The sequence below is a fragment of the Pristiophorus japonicus genome, chromosome 9, assembly GCF_044704955.1.
Source record: "Pristiophorus japonicus isolate sPriJap1 chromosome 9, sPriJap1.hap1, whole genome shotgun sequence".
Lineage (NCBI taxonomy): Eukaryota > Metazoa > Chordata > Chondrichthyes > Pristiophoridae > Pristiophorus > Pristiophorus japonicus.
In genome coordinates this window covers 24210608-24228720 of record NC_091985.1, presented here as the reverse complement: position 1 = coordinate 24228720, position 18113 = coordinate 24210608, and the positions used below count along the sequence as shown (strand labels likewise).

The 18113-nt window shown below is 52.3% G+C and overlaps 1 protein-coding gene across 1 annotated transcript in view; it reads left to right on the top strand.

The window, feature by feature from the left end:
• The window catches only part of LOC139273869 (5-hydroxytryptamine receptor 1), a 71613-nt gene that overhangs the window by 8054 nt on the left and 45446 nt on the right, over positions 1–18113 (top strand). The window contains exons 4-5 of the mRNA XM_070890945.1: positions 5920–6243; positions 10793–10953. Of these exons, the coding sequence (XP_070747046.1) occupies positions 5920–6243; positions 10793–10953 (485 nt within the window). The remainder of the gene's footprint in view (positions 1–5919; positions 6244–10792; positions 10954–18113) is intronic.

Here is an 18113-nt window from a genome sequence, read left to right as displayed (position 1 = left end):
ACAAAAACATCCAAAAGTTCAGATGCGCATCGGAAAATTGGAAGTAATCCCAAGTCTTGTATTTGGACGCTTTTGCCCCAGAGAAGTTTCCTTTGTCATGTGATGCAACCACGCGCCAAAGCTTGGCATTTCTAAAACCTGCCCCAACATTCCACCTCCCTGTAAAAGCAGTTAACTACCAGTTAACATGACTTCCATTTCTTTTCCTCAAATGCTATCCTCTCCTCTTCTAAAAGTGCTGACTCTTACTGAGGTAGGCTTCGCTGGGTACCTGCGGCCCTCCAATACTTCCTGCCAATGCTCATTCTTCACCTGCGAGCCTCGACAGTGAGTTTCAACTGGCTGTTCTACATGGAGTGCATCACGTCTGGATTCAGTCCTGTTCCCATCTCATGCCCAAATATCCGTATTTTCCAGCAGGAGTTAATAGGTGCTCCGAGGAGAACTGCGGCCTTTATTAATATTGCCCCTCCTTGACTAAATATTGCTCTTGTCAACTGTAGCGTTCGACTGTTGTCCAGGATGAAATCAGCTGACTCAGCACAGCCTGCAAATCAAATCTGGGACATTGACGGAATTCATTTCATTGGTAATCCCATATGTCAGAGCGTTTTTCATAGGAACACAAGGAAACATGGAAGGAGAAAAGGCCATTTAGCCCATCAAGTTAATCTCTTCAATAGACTATACACAATCTACTTAATCTTCTGATGAAAAGATTTACAAATTGGTCCCTGACACTCAAAGGTAAATAACGCCAAATTCCAGAATACTTATATCCTACATTATGCATCTTTCTTTGGCTTCTTTGATATGACATTCCAATAGAATCATAGAATAGTACAGCACAGAAAGAGGCCATTCGGCCCTTTGAGTCTGCGCTGACACTTTTGGAAGAACCATCCAGTTAGTCCCACTCCCCTGTTCTTTCCCCATATCTCCTTCAAATATCTATCCAATTCCCTTTTGAAGGCTACTAATGAATGTGTATCCACTACCCTCTCAGGAAGTGCATTCCAAATCCTAACCATATTTACATTACAGCAGTAACTACACTCCAAACTTACTTCATTAGCTGTAAAGTAGTTTGAGACGTCTGGTGGTCATGAAAGGCGCTATATAAATATAAGTCTTTTCTTTCAAGTCTTTCTTTTCACTTGTTGAGTAAAAAAGTTTCTCCTCATGTCGCCTCAGATTCTTTTGCCAATCAACAACAAAAACAACTTGTATTTATATAGCGCCTTTAAAGTAGTGAAATGTCCCAAGGCGCTTCACAGGAGTATTATGAGAAAAAAAAATTTGACACATAAGGAGAAATTAGGGCAGGTGACCAAAAGCTTGGTCAAAGAGGTAGGTTTTAAGGAGAGTCTTGAAAGAGTAAAGAGAGGCAGAGAGGTTTAGGCAGGGAGTTCCAGAGCTTGGGACCTAGGCAACAGAAAGCACGGCCATCAACGGTTGAGCGATTATAATCAGGGATGCTCAAGGGGGCAGAATTAGAGGAGCGCAGACATTTCAGGGGGGTTATGGGGCTGGAGGAGATTACAGATATAGGGAGGGGTGAGGCCATGGAGGGACTTGAAAACAAGGATGAGAATTTTGACATCGAGGCGCTGCTTAACCAGAAGCCAATCACCTTAAATCTGTGCCCTCTCTATATCGACCCTTCAAGCATTGTTTCTCTTTATTTAATCTATCTAATCCCTTTCATGATTTTAAACACCTCTACCAAATCTCCTCTTAGCCTTCTCTGCCCTACAGAGAACAACCCCAGCAATATTTGAACCATTATGTTCCACACATCATTAGATGCTCTCTCTATACTCACAGGCCTTAGCCCTGTTCTTAAACATTCACAGTTCTTTCTCACTCATCTTCAGATGTGTTTAAAAACACCATGGGGTGAAATGTGCTGTGGAATAGTAACATGTGTGTACTAATATAGCATTGTCCCATTTCACCATTCCATCCTCCAGAGGTGACAGAGAATGTTAGAAACAGCCATTAAAGTCTCTCTGGCCCTGAGCTCACTGTGTTTTTATTATTTTCCCTACTTTAAGTAGTATTACTAACAGTATTGCAACCTACGGCAACTGCAGTGAGATTGAATGTCTCGTGAAATTTAACCCTGGTGATTACTGAGAGCACACAAAGACTTGGAGAACTTGTACTGAGGAACCAGTGGGTGATTTGAAGATCCTCAAAGTATGTTAGACACTGTAGCAGCCCTGGGATATTGACTTAAAAAAAACCTTTACTTCAGGAATTTGAAAAATGCAAAGAACAGGACCAAGCAGTGTTGCCTATGTTCCTCTGGTGCCAGGCCAACAAGAGAAAACACACAAATGGTGGGCACTGGAAGATGAAAATGATTCAATGATGATGACACCAGAGATTGCTCAGTGTTTGTTATACACAGCGCAAAAGAAAGAGACAGCAGGCAATACAAATGAGCTGCTGCTACAGGTAGGACATCTGGCAAGATGGATAGGGTTCTAAATGAAGATAATCACCAAAGTAGAAGAGAGTTTCTCATCAGGGGAGCAGTGACTAAACTCAATGGTAAACAGTCAGTCCACCAACACTCACAACTAAGCTGAGTCCAACTTGCAGATGACCCACTTGACCCTCGGGGTTTTGTTTCAATAAGCTCTTTGTGAGTATTGTAAAGCAATGTGGGGTCAATTTTACACAATGGTGCTCCCAGTGAAGAGCTTTACATGCCAGGATGACAGATCGGACAGTTGGTGGACAGGACAACTTATGGTTGTTCCAACTTCCTATTTATTATTTTAACATCAAATTTACCCCATCATCTTCAAACGAGAGCTCCCCTTAAGAACATCGCCATGTTTAGTGCAGCCGATGTCTTGATAAAGAGATGATTGGAGGGTCACCTGTCACTTTCATTACTGCAATATCATGATAAAGGAATAGAACGTTGTGTCTTCGGTGCGATTTACACTATTACATTGAGTGATTACAGACTGACAAAATTAGATGTGTGAAACACTTTTTTGTAAAGAAGACAGTGCTCTTTTATGGTGTCAGCTGTGGCTCAGTAGGTAGCATACTTGCCTCTGCATCAGAAGGTTGTGGGTTCAAGTCCCACTCCAGGGACTTGAGAACAAAATCTAGGCAGACGTTCCAGTGCAGTACTAAGGGAGTGCTGCATTGTCGGAGGTGCCGTCTTTCAGATGAGATGTTAAACCGAGGCCCTGACTTCCCTCTCAGGTGGAGGTAAAAAATCCTACACTCACTATTTCAAAAAAGAGTAGGAGAGTTCTGCCTGGTGTCCTGACCAATATTTATCCCTCAAGCGACACCTAAAACAGATTATCTGGTCATTATCACATTGCTGTTTGTGGAACCTTGCTGTGTGCAAATTGGCTGCCGTGTTTCCTACAGTACATCAGTGACTACAAATGTCAAAATGACTGTAAAGCACTTTGGGAAGTCCTGAGGTCATGAAAGGTGTTATATAAATGCAAGTCTGTCTTTTTAATGCTTCACAAGTACAGTTATTGAAAGATGCCTTTATTGCCACCAGCTATACTTTGGACACTGTTCTGAGCTCACCTCCTTTGTCTGATGACAGTGTTTAATTATCTTTTTAGAAGCTAAATCCTAAAACAATTCAGTTTTGTTTACTTTTTTCATTATTATTGTCCAAGAGCAGTTGTGTATTGGGATAAGTTTGCAACTTTTAAAAATGTATTCATGGGATGTGGGCACCATTGGCTAGGCCGGCATTTATTGCCCATCCCTAGTTCCCCTTGAGAAGGCAGTGGTGAGCCGCCATCTTGAACTGCTGCAGTCCGTGTGGTGAAGGTGCTGTTAGGGAGGGAGTTCCAGGATTTGACACAGTGATCTATTTCCCAGTCAGGATGGTGTGTGACTTGGAGGGGAACTTGCAGGTGATGGTGTTCCCATGTGCCTGCTGCCCTTGTCCTTCTAGGATTTGGGAGGTGCTTCCGAAGAAGCTGTGGGGAGTTGCTGCAGTGCATCTTGTAGCTGGTACACACTGCAGTCATGGTGTGCCAGTGGTGGAGGGAGTGAATGTTTAGGGTGGTGGATGGGTGCCATTCAAGTGGCATAAACTAATAATAACATCTTCTGATTCTGATGAAAAGGTCATCGACCTGAAATGTTAACTCTGTTTCTCTCTCCACAGATGCAGCCTGACTTGCTGAGTGTTTCCCAGCAATTTCTGTTTAATTTTGAATTTCCAGCATCTGCAGTAGATTTGTTATTTAATTCACTGCTCTTTCAGGAATACCCACCTTGATTTCCTTTGCTCCACCATTGGTGGCCGTGCCTTCTGTTGCCTAGGCCCTAAGGTCTGGAATTCCCTCCCTAAACCTCTCCGCCTCTTTCTCCTCCTTTAAAACCTACATTTTTGACCAAGCTTTTGGTCACCTGTCTTACTATCTCCTTCAGTGTCAAATTGTGTCCAATTAGAACAAAGAACATAAGAAATAGGAGCTGAAGTAGGATATTCGGCCCCTCGAGCCTGCTCCATCATTCAACAAGATCATGAATGATCTTCTACCTCATTGCCTGCACTGTCCCCATATCCCTTAATTCCGCAAAATGTATCGACCTCTGTCTTGAATATACTCAATGACTGAGCATCCACAGCTCTCTAGAGAATTCCAAAGACTCACAACCCCCTTATTCTGAGACTGTGACCCTGTGTTCTAGATTCACCAGCCAGGGGAAACATTTTCTCAGTATTAACCCTGTCAAGTCCCTTAAGAATTTTATATGTTTCAATGAGATCACCTCTCATTCTTCTAAACTGTCGGGAATATTGGCCTAGTCTACCCAATCTCTCCTCATAGGGCAATCCCCTTTTCCCAGGAACCAGTCAAGTGAACCTTTATTGCACTCTGGCTAAGGCTTTCCTCAGGTAAGGAGAGCAGAACTCTACACAGTACTCCAGGTGTGGCCTCACCAATGCCCTGTATAATTGTAGTAAGACTTCTTTACTCTTTGTACTCTAATCCCTTTGTAACAAAAGCTAACATACCATTTGCTCCCCTAATTGCTTGCTGTACCTGCAGGTTAGCTTTCTGTGATTTGTGTACAAGGACACCAAGTGCAAACATTTCCCAGTCTCTCACCATTAAAAAAAATGACGCCCCTGTGAAGTACCTTGGGACGTTTTACGATGTGAAAGGTGCTATATAAATGCAAGTTGTGTTTGTTGAAGGAGCTCTGCTCTTCTCTGCCCCCTGGATCTGTACTTGCTTCCAAGCTGTTGGTCCCTAACGTCTTGCAGTTCTGATGAAAAAGGTTGCGATTTTAAACTCTTGCGGGTTTTTTTTCTCTCTCTCTCACGCAGACGCTGCCTGACCTGCTGCGCCTCTCTGGATTTTCTGTTTTTTGTGCTATTGATAATAAATGCTTCTCTCCAGTCAGCCACCCTGCCTCTCAGCCTCTCCTGGCAGTGAGTGACGGCGGTGGGAGGGGCGCCCGGCTTGCTGGCTCCAATCCAATCCGCCTGCCCCCCACACCTTTGAGCAGAGGTGGGTGGCTGGGTGTGGTGCTGGGAGGAGGAGTGGTCAGCAGGCAGGGCGGAGTCAGGTGCATCGCAGGCGCCGCAGGTTTGGGGATGTGGGACGGATTGAGAGAGAGACCCACATAGACTTAAAGAGAACCGGGATCCCATCGAGGATGAAAGCCGCCACACATTGGACAAGTAACTCAACTGCCCCTCTGCAGTTGGATCAGGATTGAAGAAGAATTTCTCCTTCCAAACTCAAGTGTGATTGGGAATTGTTTATAATTCTTTTTTAAAAAAAGCCAGCGTGGGATTTTCCAATTTTTATTTGCAAGAATCTGGAGGTGATTCAGCGCCACTTTGTTGCATCGCCTGAGCCGATCTGTAGCAGGAGGGTTTGTGTGTTGGTCCCCCAGACACCGACTGCTGGCCGCCTGTCCTCCCCGGATCTCCTGACGGCGGCTCGGCTCCCGGCCATGGCAGCAGCCGAGCGGGGCTGGCACTCGGCGGCCGGCCAGGCAACGAGCGGCCGCTGACACCCCCCACCCCACCCGGGGACCCCATGGATTTCTCCTCGCTCCTCGCCAACCTGTCCGCCGGCGGGACGGCCCAGACTCCGGCCAGCCGCTGGCTCCCTCCCAGCGTCTCCACACCCGTGCCCGGCGCCGGCTCGCCGTCTGTTCTGGTCAAGATCCTGCTGGAAACCATCATGGTCCTGATGTGCCTGGCGGCGATCACAGGTCTGCCATCGGTAACTTCCCCGCTCAGCCCTCCCGCGGAGTTGTGTGTGAGTGTGTGAGTGTAGACCAGGTAGATTCACATCAATACAAAACCCTCGGAAACTGAGGACTCCGCTTTATTACTGGCTCCAACTCAACATTGGGCACAGGCTGCAACATTTTGCAATAGTTCGTTATGTCCAAGACGTGAAGATCCATAAACCAATGTGCAGACACTTTAATCTGTGTGTGTGTGTGTGTGTGTGTAGATATTTATATAGATACAATTATATTTATATATAGATACAATTATATATGTATAGATACAATTATATTTGTATAGATACAATTATATTTGTATAGATACAATTATTATTTTATATATATATATACACAATTATATTTATATATAGATACAATTATTATATATATATATATATATATAGATAGATACAATTATATATAGATACAATTATTATATATATATATATATAGGTACAATTATATATATAGGTACAATTATATATATAGGTACAATTATATATATATATAGATACAATTATATTTATATACAGGTACAATTATATATATATATATAGATACAATTATATTTATATACTGATACAATTATATTTATATATAGGTACAATTATTATATACTGATACAATTATATTTATATATAGGTACAATTATATTATATTGATACAATTTTATTATATATATAGATACAATTATATTTATATATAGGTACAATTATATATAGATACAATTATATTTATATGTCGATACAATTATATTTATATACTGATACAATTATATTTATATATAGGTACAATTATTATATACTGATACAATTATATTATATAGATACAATTTTAGATATATATTGATACAATTTTAGATATATATTGATACAATTTTATTATATATATAGATACAATTATATTTATATATAGGTACAATTATATTTATATATAGATACAATTATATTTATATATAGGTACAATTATTATATACTGATACAATTATATTTATATATAGGTACAATTATTATATACTGATACAATTATATTTATATATAGGTACAATTATATTTATATATAGGTATAATTATTATATACTGATACAATTATATTTATATATAGGTACAATTATATATAGATACAATTATATTTATATATAGATACAATTATATTTATATAGTATAATTATTAGATATATATTGATACAATTATATTTTTATATAGATACAATTATTATTTATATAATATGAGATTTGGACACTACAAAATCAAAATATCCGAAGCTATGGGTTTAGCAACAAACCCCTGAGATAAGAATTGCAGAGTTTTATATCAGCTGTCATTTGGAATGGAATGAGTTAAATTACTGGACCTGAAATAGCCTCGTTTCCTAACCCCCCCTTTCAAGGAGCCTTCAACAGAAATGTCTCCGGGTTGTGTTTTCTCACTCGTTGTTATTATTATAGAATGCAGTCGCGATTTTTAGTTGCTATTTTATGACATTTTTTCTCGTGCTGAAACCCTGTCGTTATTTTCACTGAGTCCCTTCAGCTGCCTGTGCAGTGTGTCGGGATTAACACGGCATTCTCAGTGACATCCCAGCGGCGCGTTTTATTTCATGCTCAATTTATTCGATGAGACAAAAACATTACATGAATAATTTTGCTATGCGAAAATGAGATATATTTGTGTTGTATTTGGGAAAGTTTTCCTTTTTCAAATGGCTGAAGTAGTCACGACCCTCGCTATTAAATGTTCGAACTTGTCCCCTGCCCCCTATTGTACAGGTCGGTACCCCAGACCCCTATTGTATAGGTCTGTACCCCAGACCCCTATTGTACAGGTCTGTACCCCGCAACCCTATTGTACAGGTCTGTACCCCGCACCCCTATTGTACAGGTCTGTACCCCAGACCCCTATTGTACAGGTCTGTACCCCAGACCCCTATTGTACAGGTCTGTACCCCACACCCCTATTTTACAGGTCTGTACCCCGCACCCCTATTGTACAGATCTGTACCCCAGACCCCTATTGTACAGGTAGGTACCCCGCACCCCTATTGTACAGGTCTGTACCCCAGACCCCTATTGTACAGGTCTGTACCCCGCACCCCTATTGTACAGATCTGTACCCCAGACTCCTATTGTACAGGTCTGTACCCCAGACCCCTATTGTACAGGTCTGCACCCCGCATCCCTATTGTACAGGTCTGTACCCCAGACCCCTATTGTACAGGTCTGTACCCCAGACCCCTATTGTACAGGTCTGTACCCCAGACCCCTATTGTACAGGTCTGCACCCCGCACCCCTATTGTACAGGTCTGCACCCCACACCCCTATTGTACAGGTCTGTACCCCAGACCCCTATTGTACAGGTCTGTACCCCAGACCCCTATTGTACAGGTCTGTACCCCACACCCCTATTGTACAGGTCTGTACTCCAGACCCCTATTGTACAGGTCTGTACCCCACACCCCTATTGTACAGGTCTGTACCCCATACCTCTATTGTACAGGTCTGTACCCCAGACCCCTATTGTACAGGCCTGCACCCCGCATCCCTATTGTACAGATCTGTACCCCACACCCCTATTGTACAGGTCTGTACCCCATTCCTCTATTGTACAGGTCGGTACCCCAGACACCTATAGTACAGGTCTGTACCCCACACCCCTATAGTACAGGTCTGTACCCCGGACCCCTATTGTACAGGTCTGTACCCCACACCCCTATTGTACAGGTCTGTACTCCAGACCCCTATTGTACAGGTCTGTACCCCACACCCCTATTGTACAGGTCTGTACCCCATACCTCTATTGTACAGGTCTGTACCCCAGACCCCTATTGTACAGGCCTGCACCCCACATCCCTATTGTACAGATCTGTACCCCACACCCCTATTGTACAGGTCTGTACCCCATTCCTCTATTGTACAGGTCGGTACCCCAGACCCCTATTGTACAGGTCTGTACCCCACACCCCTGCTGTACAGGTCTGTACCCCACACCCCTATTGTACAGGTCTGTACCCCACACCCCTATTGTACAGGTTTGTACCCCACACCCCTATTGTACAGGTCTGTACCCCACACCCCTGCTGTACAGGTCTGTACCCCACACCCCTATTGTACATGTCTGTACCCCACACCCCTATTGTATAGGTCTGTACTCCAGACCCCTATTGTACAGGTCTGTACCCAGCCCCCTATTGTACAGGTCTGTACCCCACACCCCTATTGTACAGGTCTGTACCCAGCCCCCTATTGTACAGGTCTGTACCCAGCCCCCTATTGTACAGGTCTGTACCCCACACCCCTATTGTACAGGTCTGTACCCAGCCCCCTATTGTACAGGTCTGTACTCCAGCCCCCTATTGTACAGGTCTGTACCCAGCCCCCTATTGTACAGGTCTGTACCCCACACCCCTATTGTACAGGTCTGTACCCAGCCCCCTATTGTACAGGTCTGTACTCCAGACCCCTATTGTACAGGTCTGTACCCAGACCCCTATTGTACAGGTCTGTACCCAGACCCCTATTGTACAGGTCAGACCCCTATTGTACGGGTCTGCACTCCAGACCCCTATTGTACAGGTCTGTACCCCACACCCCTATTGTACAGGTCTGTACCCAGCCCCCTATTGTACAGGTCTGTACCCCACACCCCTATTGTACAGGTCTGTACCCCACACCCCTATTGTACAGGTCTGTACTCCAGACCCCTATTGTACAGGTCTGTACCCAGACCCCTATTGTACAGATCTGTACCCAGACCCCTATTGTACAGGTCTGTACCCAGACCCCTATTGTACAGATCTGTACCCAGACCCCTATTGTACAGATCTGTACCCAGACCCCTATTGTACAGATCTGTACCCAGACCACTATTGTACAGGTCTGTACTCCAGACCCCTATTGTACAGGTCTGTACTCCAGACCCCTATTGTACAGGTCTGTACTCCAGACCCCTATTGTACAGGTCTGTACTCCAGACCCCTATTGTACAGGTCTGTACTCCAGACCCCTATTGTACAGGTCTGTACTCCAGACCCCTATTGTACAGGTCTAGACCCCAGACCCCTATTGTACAGGTCTAGACCCCAGACCCCTATTGTACAGGTCTAGATCCCAGACCCCTATTGTACAGATCCAGACCCCAGACCCCTATTGTGTACCGGTCTGTACCCCACACCCCTATTGTACAGGTCTGTACCCCACACCCCTATTGTACAGGTCTGTACCTCAGACCCACTTTGTACTGGTCTAGACTCCAGACCTCTATTGTATAGGCCTAGTCCAGACCTCCCATCCGTCCTGTACAGGTCTAGTCCCCAGACCCGCACCTCCCACCCTCCAACCATGGATCAAAGTTACACATTAGGTAAAGTGCCCTCTGTTGCTTTCTGTGAAGTCAGTGCGGCCCGGTTTGAGTGTAAAGATTCAATCTTGGTCCCAGATCCCAGAGGGATTTGGTATGCACACGTCTTGCTGCCTTGAAATTGTTGAATTATTATGTTGTTCGGAATTTAAATTTGTTTTGTCGTTTTAGGTAATGTGCTGGTGATCGCAATTATCGCTGTGACTAAACACTTCCACTCGGTGACCTCGGTCTTTCTGGTGAATCTGGCGGTCAGTGACTGTTTGGTGGGTCTGGGAGTCATGCCTTTCGTCGCCATGTCTGTGTTTTACCAGGATTGGAACAGATACAATGTGAGTGTTGTTTTGAAATTCCAGCTGTATGATACGAGCGTTTTGCTTCCAATGATTATTTTAAACCACGGATTTGCACGGAGCTGGCACAATCTAGAATTGAAATAATCTCCAGGTTTGAAAAGATTCATTTGTGCTCCAATCGGAGAAAAATTGTGTCTCTAGTCAACGTTTGGAAGGACGACGGTGGATGTGATAAGGCCAACAGCACCACAAATCCATTAATGAAAATGCTTACTCAAGAATAAGCTTTTTATTAACACTGACCCGAACTCCAGGATAACTTTTATACAAATATTAATTCTAACACATGGAAAACCTTTCTATTAACAGTCAGAAAATCTTTGTACCAATGCTAATCATAACACAGGTAACCTTTCTTCAAACACTAACTGTAACACACGGATAACCTTTCTGCAACAACAGCATCTTGCACTTATATAGAGCATTTAACATTGTAAAATATCCTAAGGCGCTTTACAGGAGCGTTATCGGATATTATTAGGAGTCACATAAGGAGATATCACGGCAAATGACCTAAAGCTTGATCAAAGAGGCAGGTTTTAAGGAGCGTCTTAAAGGAGGAAAGAGAGATAGAGAGGCGGAGAGGTTTAGGGAGGGAATTCCAGAGCTTAGGGCCCAGGCAGCTGAAGGCACGGTCACCAATGGTGGAGTGATGAAAATCAGGGATGCCCAAGAGGCCAGAATTGGAGGGGCGCAGAGATTTCGGAGGGCTGGAGGAAGTTACAGCGATAGGGAGGGGCTAAATTGATGAACTTAGAGTCAGCCCTGGATTCTAAACACAAGGCATGTGCAGAACTCTTGGAAGTGAGAATTACACCTCAAACCGCACAACACTCTGAAACCTTTGGAAAACGGCCCTGAATTGTGAATTATTTCAGTTTATTTTGAGAATGTTTCAGAACAGATGCTAAAGTTCCTGACTTGTGCTCCTTGGAAATCTGCATTCAAGATGCTGGGTCATCCAGAGAGTTCTTGGGAACAGTTCGAATACTAGGACATCAGATATTTTCCTTCACATATACCCAGAAATTAAAATTTACTTTTAAAGACGGCTTTAAAAAAATATATCTTTGCTGTTACTCTTCTTAACAGTTTTTTTTATTTTGTAGGACTCTTCAATTAGTTCCCCAAAATATAAGGTTGTGTGTATTTGCAACACCAAGGTTCTGATTGGTCCCCTTGGATGACGAGCCTGATTTCTGATTGGTCTGTAATGTGTAATTAGATCCTTCCTGCCTGAGTAATCAAGTACATTGCAATGTGTAATTTGATCCATTCATTCTGACTGTCAAGCCCCAGGCACAGCTCACAGCTCACAGTACTGCTTTCAGAGAACAGACAGGGCCCACCGTTGCGGGTTAGGATCTTCTCCGCACCCCCCCCCCGCCCCCCCCCCCACCCCCAACTCACCAAACAAGATTCTGACTCCCCACCCCCCCCCCCCCATCCCCAACGCGTTACTGGTCTTTACCCTCCCCAACAAGTTCTTGACCTTCTCTTCCACGCCCACCCCCCCCACCCCCAGGCCAGATTCCTGGCCTTCTCTTCCTGCCTGTTCCTCACACCCCTCCACCCCACCAAAAAAAAAGCATTCCTGACCATACCCCGCCCAGGTTCCTGAACTTATTCCCCCACCCCACACACAATTTCCTGACCTTCTCTCCCCACCCACCCCCCACAAGTCCCTGATCTTCTCTCCCCTTCACCCCCCCCCCCGCCCCCGCCATAGATGGGGCTTTGTGTGTGGGTTACAGATTTTTAACAGGTTTAGTGGGTATGAAGTGAATAGTGACAGTGCCATGACTTCCGGTTTTCGTCCAGTCCAATGAAATCAACCAGTTCTATAGGAGGGAAGGGAGAATGTGGTCTGGGTGTAAAGGGGGTGGAGGTGGGGGTGGGATTGGAAGAACGTGATTCACATCTAACAGAGGGGAGAGAATGTGATACGTCTTCCCATCTGGATCACGTTCTTGCTCTCATCCCCCCCCACCCCCCCCCCCCCCCCCGCCCTTTTAGACCTGGATCACGTTCTTCTCTTTCCCCCCCCCCCCCCCCCCCCCACCCCCCACACCCATTCCCACTGTTCTCTCTGTGGTCTTCCCCACTGCTCGCCACACCGCCCCACCCGCATTCCTGACCTCTCCCCTGGATCCTGACCTCCTCCTCCCCTACCCCCGCTCTGAGCTCTTCTGCTCCCCTCTATTCAATCCCCAACCCTCTCTCCCCACTCCCCCCCTCGATCCTCTCTCTCCCCTCGATCCTCTCTGCCCCCCTCGATCCTCTCTCCCACCCCCCCGATGCTCTCTGCCCCCCCCGATCCCCTCTTCCCCCCACCCCCCCGATCCCCTCTTCCCCCACCCCCCCGATCCTCTCTCCCCTACCCCCCCCCGATCCCCTCTTCCCCCACCCCCCCCCGATCCCCTCTCCCCCACCCCCCCCGATCCCCTCTCCCCCACCCCCCCCGATCCCCTCTCCCCCACCCCCCCCGATCCCCTCTCCCCCCACCCCCCCCGATCCCCTCTTCCCCCACCCCCCCCCGATCCCCTCTCCCCCACCCCCCCCCGATCCCCTCTACCCCACCCCCCCCCGATCCCCTCTCCCCCACCCCCCCCGATCCCCTCTCCCCCACCCCCCCCGATCCCCTCTCCCCCACCCCCCCGATCCCCTCTCCCCCACCCCCCCCGATCCCCTCTCCCCCACCCCCCCCGATCCCCTCTCCCCCACCCCCCCCCGATCCCCTCTCCCCACCCCCCCCGATCCCCTCTCCCCCACCCCCCCGATCCCCTCTCCCCCACCCCCCCCGATCCCCTCTCCCCCACCCCCCCCGATCCCCTCTCCCCCACCCCCCCCGATCCCCTCTCCCCCACCCCCCCCGATCCCCTCTCCCCCACCCCCCCGATCCCCTCTCCCCCACCCCCCCCCGATCCCCTCTCCCCCACCCCCCCCCGATCCCCTCTCCCCCACCCCCCCGATCCCCTCTCCCCCACCCCCCCCGATCCCCTCTCCCCCACCCCCCCCGATCCCCTCTCCCCCACCCCCCCCCGATCCCCTCTCCCCCACCCCCCCCCGATCCCCTCTCCCCCACCCCCCCCCGATCCCCTCTCCCCCACCCCCCCCCGATCCCCTCTCCCCCCACCCCCCCCCGATCCCCTCTCCCCCCACCCCCCCCCGATCCCCTCTCCCCCACCCCCCCCGATCCCCTCTCCCCCACCCCCCCCCGATCCCCTCTCCCCCACCCCCCCCCGATCCCCTCTCCCCCACCCCCCCCCCGATCCCCTCTCCCCCCACCCCCCCCCGATCCCCTCTCCCCCACCCCCCCCCCGATCCCCTCTCCCCCACCCCCCCCCGATCCCCTCTCCCCCACCCCCCCCCGATCCCCTCTCCCCCACCCCCCCCGATCCCCTCTCCCCCCACCCCCCCCCGATCCCCTCTCCCCCACCCCCCCCCGATCCCCTCTCCCCCACCCCCCCCCGATCCCCTCTCCCCCACCCCCCCCCCCGATCCCCTCTCCCCCACCCCCCCCCTCACCTCTCCCCCACCCCCCCCCCGATCCCCTCTCCCCCACCCCCCCCCGATCCCCTCTCCCCCACCCCCCCCCGATCCCCTCTCCCCCACCCCCCCCCGATCCCCTCTCCCCCACCCCCCCCCGATCCCCTCTCCCCCACCCCCCCCGATCCCCTCTCCCCCACCCCCCCCCGATCCCCTCTCCCCACCCCCCCCCACTCTCCTCCCCTCTCCCACCTCCCCCCCCCCCCCGATCCCCTCTCCCCCACCCCCCCCGATCCTCTCTCCCTACCCCCCCGATCCCTCTCTCCCCACCCCCCCCGATCCCCCTCTCCCCCTACCCCCCCCGATCCCTCTCTCCCCTACCCCCCCCGATCCTCTCTCCCCCTACCCCCCCGATCCTCTCTCCCCTACCCCCCCGATCCCTCTCTCCCCTACCCCCCCGATCCCTCTCTCCCCTACCCCCCCGACCCTCTCTCCCCTACCCCCCCCGACCCTCTCTCCCCTACCCCCCCGACCCTCTCTCCCCTACCCCCCCCCCCCCCCCCCCCGACCCTCTCTCCCCTACCCCCCCGACCCTCTCTCCCCTACCCCCCCGACCCTCTCTCCCCTACCCCCCCGACCCTCTCTCCCCTACCCCCCCGACCCTCTCTCCCCTACCCCCCCGACCCTCTCTCCCCTACCCCCCCGACCCTCTCTCCCCTACCCCCCCGACCCTCTCTCCCCTACCCCCCCGACCCTCTCTCCCCTACCCCCCCCGACCCTCTCTCCCCTACCCCCCCGACCCTCTCTCCCCTACCCCCCCGACCCTCTCTCCCCTACCCCCCCGACCCTCTCTCCCCTACCCCCCCCCGACCCTCTCTCCCCTACCCCCCCGACCCTCTCTCCCCTACCCCCCCGACCCTCTCTCCCCTACCCCCCCGACCCTCTCTCCCCTACCCCCCCGATCCCTCTCTCCCCTACCCCCCCGACCCTCTCTCCCCTACCCCCCCCGATCCCTCTCTCCCCTACCCCCCCGATCCTCTCTCCCCTACCCCCCCGATCCTCTCTCCCCTACCCCCCCGATCCTCTCTCCCCTACCCCCCCGATCCTCTCTCCCCTACCCCCCCGATCCTCTCTCCCCTACCCCCCGATCCTCTCTCCCCTACCCCCCCGATCCTCTCTCCCCTACCCCCCCGATCCTCTCTCCCCTACCCCCCCGATCCTCTCTCCCCTACCCCCCCGATCCTCTCTCCCCTACCCCCCCGATCCTCTCTCCCCTACCCCCCCGATCCTCTCTCCCCTACCCCCCCGATCCTCTCTCCCCTACCCCCCCGATCCTCTCTCCCCTACCCCCCCGATCCTCTCTCCCCTACCCCCCCGATCCTCTCTCCCCTACCCCCCCGATCCTCTCTCCCCTACCCCCCCGATCCTCTCTCCCCTACCCCCCCGATCCTCTCTCCCCTACCCCCCCGATCCTCTCTCCCCTACCCCCCCGATCCTCTCTCCCCTACCCCCCGATCCTCTCTCCCCTACCCCCCCGATCCTCTCTCCCCTACCCCCCCGATCCTCTCTCCCCTACCCCCCCGATCCTCTCTCCCCTACCCCCCCGATCCTCTCTCCCCTACCCCCCCGATCCTCTCTCCCTACCCCCCTATCCTCCTCCCTACCCCCGATCCTCTCTCCCCTACCCCCCCGATCCTCTCTCCCCTACCCCCCCGATCCTCTCTCCCCTACCCCCCCGATCCTCTCTCCCCTACCCCCCCGATCCTCTCTCCCCCTACCCCCCCGATCCTCTCTCCCCTACCCCCCCGATCCTCTCTCCCCTACCCCCCCGATCCTCTCTCCCCTACCCCCCCGATCCTCTCTCCCCTACCCCCCCGATCCTCTCTCCCCTACCCCCCCGATCCTCTCTCCCCTACCCCCCCGATCCTCTCTCCCCTACCCCCCCGATCCTCTCTCCCCTACCCCCCCGATCCTCTCTCCCCTACCCCCCCGATCCTCTCTCCCCTACCCCCCCGATCCTCTCTCCCCTACCCCCCCCGATCCTCTCTCCCCTACCCCCCCGATCCTCTCTCCCCTACCCCCCCGATCCTCTCTCCCCTACCCCCCCGATCCTCTCTCCCCTACCCCCCCGATCCTCTCTCCCCTACCCCCCCGATCCTCTCTCCCCTACCCCCCCGATCCTCTCTCCCCTACCCCCCCGATCCTCTCTCCCCTACCCCCCCGATCCTCTCTCCCCTACCCCCCCGATCCTCTCTCCCCTACCCCCCCGATCCTCTCTCCCCTACCCCCCCGATCCTCTCTCCCCTACCCCCCCGATCCTCTCTCCCCTACCCCCCCGATCCTCTCTCCCCTACCCCCCGATCCTCTCTCCCCTACCCCCCCCGATCCTCTCTCCCCTACCCCCCCGATCCTCTCTCCCCTACCCCCCCCGATCCTCTCTCCCCTACCCCCCCGATCCTCTCTCCCCTACCCCCCCGATCCTCTCTCCCCTACCCCCCCGATCCTCTCTCCCCTACCCCCCCGATCCTCTCTCCCCTACCCCCCCGATCCTCTCTCCCCTACCCCCCCGATCCTCTCTCCCCTACCCCCCCGATCCTCTCTCCCCTACCCCCCCGATCCTCTCTCCCCTACCCCCCCGATCCTCTCTCCCCTACCCCCCCGATCCTCTCTCCCCTACCCCCCCGATCCTCTCTCCCCTACCCCCCCGATCCTCTCTCCCCTACCCCCCCGATCCTCTCTCCCCTACCCCCCCGATCCTCTCTCCCCTACCCCCCCGATCCTCTCTCCCCTACCCCCCCGATCCTCTCTCCCCTACCCCCCCGATCCTCTCTCCCCTACCCCCCCGATCCTCTCTCCCCTACCCCCCCGATCCTCTCTCCCCTACCCCCCCGATCCTCTCTCCCCTACCCCCCCGATCCTCTCTCCCCTACCCCCCCGATCCTCTCTCCCCTACCCCCCCGATCCTCTCTCCCCTACCCCCCCGATCCTCTCTCCCCTACCCCCCCCGATCCTCTCTCCCCTACCCCCCCGATCCTCTCTCCCCTACCCCCCCGATCCCATCTCTCCCCTACCCCCCCGATCCTCTCTCCCCTACCCCCCCGATCCTCTCTCCCCTACCCCCCCGATCCTCTCTCCCCTACCCCCCCGATCCTCTCTCCCCTACCCCCCCGATCCTCTCTCCCCTACCCCCCCGATCCTCTCTCCCCTACCCCCCCGATCCTCTCTCCCCTACCCCCCCGATCCTCTCTCCCCTACCCCCCCGATCCTCTCTCCCCTACCCCCCCACCTCTCTCCCCTACCCCCCCGATCCTCTCTCCCCTACCCCCCCGATCCTCTCTCCCCTACCCCCCCGATCCTCTCTCCCCTACCCCCCCGCTCCTCTCTCCCCTACCCCCCCGATCCTCTCTCCCCTACCCCCCCGATCCTCTCTCCCCTACCCCCCCGATCCTCTCTCCCCTACCCCCCCGATCCTCTCTCCCCTACCCCCCCGATCCTCTCTCCCCTACCCCCCCGATCCTCTCTCCCCTACCCCCCCGATCCTCTCTCCCCTACCCCCCCGATCCTCTCTCCCCTACCCCCCCGATCCTCTCTCCCCCTACACCACCCCGATCCTCTCTCCCCTACCCCCCCCGATCCTCTCTCCCCCA